At 38.2% G+C, this 5820-nt stretch overlaps 1 protein-coding gene across 1 annotated transcript; it reads right to left on the bottom strand.

The window, feature by feature from the left end:
* Positions 1–1013: 1013 nt before the first annotated feature.
* LOC138060035 (uncharacterized) lies at positions 1014–2439 on the bottom strand. Its single transcript, XM_068905715.1, has one exon. The coding sequence runs from the start codon at positions 2388–2390 to the stop codon at positions 1014–1016; it is 1377 nt and encodes a 458-aa protein (XP_068761816.1). The 5' UTR covers positions 2391–2439.
* Positions 2440–5820: the final 3381 nt, after the last annotated feature.

Here is a 5820-nt window from a genome sequence, read left to right as displayed (position 1 = left end):
TATATAATCCAAGCTTTAAGTTCACCAATTATCAGTCCTGTGACCAGTTTGTTGCAAATGGTCTATTCGGAACTCCTTGAAGAATGGTCTGGACATCATGCTCCAAAATCCTTTTCTCACTTTTCACATGACAACTCCAAATCAACAAGGAAGAATTTACATGAACTTGCAAAAGAGGGCTAAATTGTAGCAGCAAGGATCAATGTAACAAAAAAGAAGCAAACGAGAAGTGAACGGCTTATCAAACATTGGTGGAATCTCTGTTGAATTTACCGATACAGCTGTACAACAGATATTCCTTCACTGTTTGGTCAGCCTTTAACTTACGTCTCGTTTGCAAGGGAAGGAATGGGCACGGGCTAATTTTCATGGGGGAAGGTTATGGTCAATGTCTTTTACTCCACTCACCAGGGGCACCCAACGTCAATTTTCGGAAAATATCTCTTCGGAAGACGATTTGGGATCTGGAATTTTCGGAACGTTTGTTGTAAAATTTCTTGCTTGCCTGCCTCTCCTAGGATTTCCGAACATTTGAAAAATGGTACAATTGCCCATTTTTAACGGATTTTTATCCTAAAAAGGTCACCTAGAATTTTCGGGAGCCTTTTTCTGGCTGAAATTTGCGAAAAGGTAAGTCTTGATCCCTATAGTTTTCGGATCACTAGACTTTCAGCTAGGAAATTCGAAAAAATGAAAATTTTTTAGGGGATAAAAATATCCCTATATCTATCGTTTAAATACTAAAATACGTTTAACAATGCTATGTTTAAGTGGTTTTGAACTATATTCTCGTTGGATGCCCCTGACTCATCCCCTCTTAAGAGAATTGTAGTCCAAATGTTTCCCTTCACCATTTAACTTATTGTGACAGCTCTCAGTTTCCAACGTACAAAAGTGAGCCTTTTCTGAATATTTTCAGTTTCCAATTCAATGGCTGACTTGTTTTGGTACCCATCCTTAGGGAAGGAACTGTGGAAACGGTTTTTCTCGAGGAGTGGCTGCCACCCCAATCATCATACTTTCTCGTCCTCCATAACTGACCAAACGACGCTCGCCATATATGGAGACATAATGGAATATGAAGCATCCGCTGTCAAGTGGAGAGTGGTAGGTAACATTCTCTCATCATTGCTGCTAATTTCTACTTGACCATTAAATTTGTCTGAGCATTTGCTTCTGTTCTTAAGTTTTAATTTAACTGGAGAGTTCACATTCCTTGAGTATCTTTCAACGGTGTTTACAGTCTTTTCCGGTGTTATTTTGTTTATCTTGTTCATAGTCATTTTGGGAAACACTTTGTTACTTTCAAGCCTTCTTGCACAACTCTTAGTTTCGTCATTTCCGCGCCAATGGACCTCGTAATTTTTTATATTGCCCAGTTCTTGTACTTTATTGCGACTGACTCGGCTTGTCCTTTGAGCGTCATATCGGAGCAGTTCTTCGCAGGTTAGACTTATCGGTAATTCATCGTCAAATTTTATCTGATCAGAGTCGGGTCCTTGCACTGCATTCGAATGCCGAAAAAAAGGGGCTTTGTCCTCAGAGTGCGCTTGGCAACTTTTATCATTTCGCGTTTTTTCTGTTGCACAAGTTTTCGCGCTCGTCAGCTGGAAAACGTCGAACACGTCGCTTTTACAAGAAAAGCTCGCCTGTCGCTGTCCATTCCCCAAATTACAACAATCATTTAACGTTTCTGCTAAGTCGTTACCACATGACGAGGTTAGGTGTCGTCCATGACTTTGACACATCATCAAAGATTGAGCAAATTCATCAGTCTTTGCCTCAATATCCGAACTTTCATCACATTCACTTTCAGAAACACTGGAATCCTGCTCGTTCCACCATCCGTTGCCAGGCAACGCGTCCCCTTTACAATCTATCTCCTCTGAACTAAACTTAATCGCTGGTAGCTTTTTTTCTTTGTCACTTAATGTTTCCCCAGACGAATGAGTCGGACTTGAAGCTTCTCTCCTGCGAACACTGCGAAGCAGTGCTTTAGAATGAACCCCATCCTTCGTAGATCCATCGCAGTGGGAATGATCTGATTTGTTTGTTAGTGTAAGTGCTGTTTTCATCTCTTCGCCAAGAGAAGAGTTTCTGGTAAAGTTTTCTTCAACATTATTGCAATTGGCCATCTCTCGAAGTTCTCGAACGCAAACAATTTTGTTTAGCTTCTGCTGGATTTTTCCTTGAAATTCTGACCTAACTTGATATATTGTTGCGTTTCTTGTAAGCAAGCCTCCAAGTTGCTTTGACAGACAATCTCTTTTATCTCTCACAAGAAGTGCTTCAATATTATCAAAAAGTCGTTGCGATGAAACTAGAATCTTACGCGAAATTTCTTGGTCAAAAACGCTGGCCTTCGCTAGAGGAAATAATTTGCAATCCATGACAGGTTCTCTTGCGTTAAATTTAGTCGACAAAGTTATATAAATTGTTATTCTTGATTAAGTATTCCATTAAGGCAGCCAATTATGATTCCACCTGCCAAACGAAACTCATTGATTCACAATACTCTACATGCAGTCATCCGAGTGGTCAAATTTTTAAACCAGTGGCATCAGATTCTTTACTGTAGAAGTTCAATAATTATTACCAAACTTACTCTTGTTTTTGAGTGAATTATTTGAAATAATAAACCAGTTAACAAACTAAAGAATTGCTTGTCTACAGTAATTTTATATAGACGTTTTTATTTTTGTTTTTCATGGATCACGTTTCTAGTCTTATTATTTGGAGTTTATCTGTCTGTCTGTCTATCTATCTATCTATCTATCATTTGAAATATTTTGCACTTTTTTTCGCGAAAACTGGCCTTGATTATTTCAGTTAACTTTAAAGCATGTTCATTGCTTATACACAAAAGGAAATATAAGAAAATACCATAAGAACGCGCGAAAACTAAAAAAAATTTTGTACAAGCAGGGGTTTTTGAAGTTCGTCGACGAGACCGATTATTCCCTGACAGCGCTTTGTTTCTCGACAAATCCAGGACGTAAGATGCCCGAGTCTTTTGTTCTGACAACTTGAATGCGAATAGTTAATTGTGAGTTAGTATAAAGAGAGTCTCTTGATTTATGTCAAGTGGCTGCTCGTGAAGCTACTTCCATTAAAGGCCGAGACACACTAGGCGGGAACAACGTCGCGGGAACAAGTCGCCGCAACAAATCGCCTTGTGTGACACGGTTAATTTCATGAAAATCATTGTCGCTGCGATCAGTCGCACGAATTCAAACCAGTTTGAATTCGTGCGACTTATCGCAGCGACAAAATTAGCGAAAGCAGCGTTGTCGCACCGTGTGTACACTTCCGGCAACAAGTCGCTGCGACAAAATATAAATGAACCAATGAGAGAGCGTCATATGGTCAGCCATATTGAATCAGAAAACTAGTTCACATTCCCCCTCATACGAGATCACTGCGAGTGCACCGAACAGGCGTCGTGTTGCATCGACTTGTTTTGCAAGTAGTACACATGGAGCAATTTGTCGCAGAGACATGTCGCTGCGACTTGTCGCCTAGTGTGTCCCGGCCTTAACTCTTTAGCTTGTACGATTTGTTTTCCCATTACAGAGCACGTGATGTTCTCAAGGGAATTTTCTTTTTGTTTTTTCATAAGTTATGTGTACATATACACGTGCGTAAGACGACATTTGAAAGAAACTATTCTCTAGAGTCACATGACGTGGTCTGAAATTGGAAAACAAAACGTACAAGCTAAAGAGGTCAATTATTTATCCTCGTCAGTCAGTCCAAAAAATCACAAAAAACCAGTACTTCTATAAAAAGAATCGATTCTATGAAGGCCATTGGATGGACATCTGTATTGTCTCTCTCTCTCTCTCTCTTTCTTTTTTTTTTTCGAGTCAGAAGTGTCGATCAGTTTTATTTGGCCTAGGCCCATCGGTTTATGAAATGATACAAGCGCCCGTTTGTTGAAAGTCCCGAAACTTTTCGGTGTCACAATTACCTTTGTATTTTAAGAAAGGAGAGGTTTTAAGATATCAATTTTTCACAATCGTTTTGTTTTTAGTTATCTTGGAAACACACTAAAAGATCATCTTGCAATTTCACAAATGGCTTTTCGGAACCGAAAATCGAGAAACGGGTTCTAGGTCCCGCCAATAAATGGCCAATCAGGTTGGGCCTGATAACCACTCTTAAATGTCTTTTATCAGCACGAAAATACAATGAAAAAGAGATCCCATTTACAAATTTATAAAGAGTTTTATACATGATGAAATTAATTTTGCAACATCCGGTAGAAAAAAAGACTTTTCCAGGTAAAAGTGATTAATCGGAACGTTATATTTTTAAATCCCTAGAAAATTGACTTAAAACGTCCTCCGAGTCTTTTCCAGAATTTACGAGTTGGTAGACACCTCGCTGTGAACAGTTTTCTCAAAAATCTTAAAGAAATACTGGAGAAACTTTGTATAACTTTCTTTGAAGCACTTTTTGGCAGAACAGAGAGTTGGCTGTCTTTTTAAATACTTTTCTTAAAATTCTTATCTTTACCGGAAGAATTGGATGATAAAACCGTAAATAAATACACCAAAATAGTTTCTAGGGCCTGAAGCATTGTTTTAGACAAACAAAAATAATAACCCCAAACGGAAATACAATTTTTTCTTCAGTTTTGTTCTATGGCCAGGTTACAATTACAGTTAGAAAATCTACTTCTTTTCTATTTCGATTCTATTTGACAGTTTTTCCAGTTTCTCTCGCCTCTTTTCCACCGAACTGACTGACTGATAGTTGTTTTTACCAAGAGAGTTTGTTTTCATATCTTGTCGAATGAATTTACAACTTTTGGCAGAAGTCAATAATTTATCAGAATCAACAAAATCAAGAAAAGATGCATTCTTTTTCAAGGAAATCACATTTGTTTTAAATCGTTATAAGCCAGCCACAAGGGTTGACATTCTTGGGAGGAAATCGCACAGAATTTATATATTGGTTGCAGAAAAAAACTTTGAATCATTTCATTAAAATATCTGCAGGACACGAAACAACAGGGGTTTGACATCAGCCTTGCATCAAAATGTATATAAAAAATTTATTCGGCCCGGGTTTTTGCATCAACCCAAAAATATGTGTGGTTCAACATTTCTACTCAAAGCCGCAAAAGCCCGGCCTTTTACTTTTCTCGTTTTTCCGAGGCAAAACCGAGCGAGCCCCCACAATATATCCGAACAAGAGTTCAATAATGTCCAAGCTATTGATTTGCGTTCGGTCATGTCCGTGTTTGTTTCTGGTCGATTTGAAAACCTACAGTTCGGGTATTTCTTCAATAATAAATCAAAGCACATTAAGATACCCTTCTCTCGTCGAATCGTATCCGAACAAAGTTGCATTAAAGATCTTCCTCCTGGAAAATTAAAGTATAGCAAGTCGGAAACACAATTTGACTAAAAACGATTAGGAAAAAATTGCTCCCAAGCTAAACATCATGTCGATTAATATACTGAGTTGGCTTTACGAAACTGCGGTCAATTATGAACGGGGTAGGGGTAAGATTAAAAAAACTACGGGGTACCATTCGTTAGAACTTCTTAAACGAAGTGAAGTATAGCGATGTTTAAAACAAAAGCATCTGTTTGGTCCCGCCGAATTTCTAGCCAACTATACAACGAGCGGCCTTGTCTGTAAGTTAGGAATCTTCTGCATTAGCAAATGTTTGCCTTTAAAAACCCATAAATTCCATTACAGTTGTTTTCAGGGCGTATTTTTTGCTGGAGGACCAATCTCCTTCTTGCTTTTATTATCTGTCTAAATTAGAGTACACGGATTCTATTTTGGGAAAAAACTAATATTTGT

Source organism: Montipora capricornis, chromosome 8 (assembly GCF_036669925.1).
Source record: "Montipora capricornis isolate CH-2021 chromosome 8, ASM3666992v2, whole genome shotgun sequence".
NCBI classification, from domain to species: Eukaryota; Metazoa; Cnidaria; class Anthozoa; order Scleractinia; family Acroporidae; genus Montipora; species Montipora capricornis.
The sequence above is the reverse complement of the archived record's forward strand: the minus strand, read 5'-3'. Positions and strand labels throughout refer to the sequence as shown.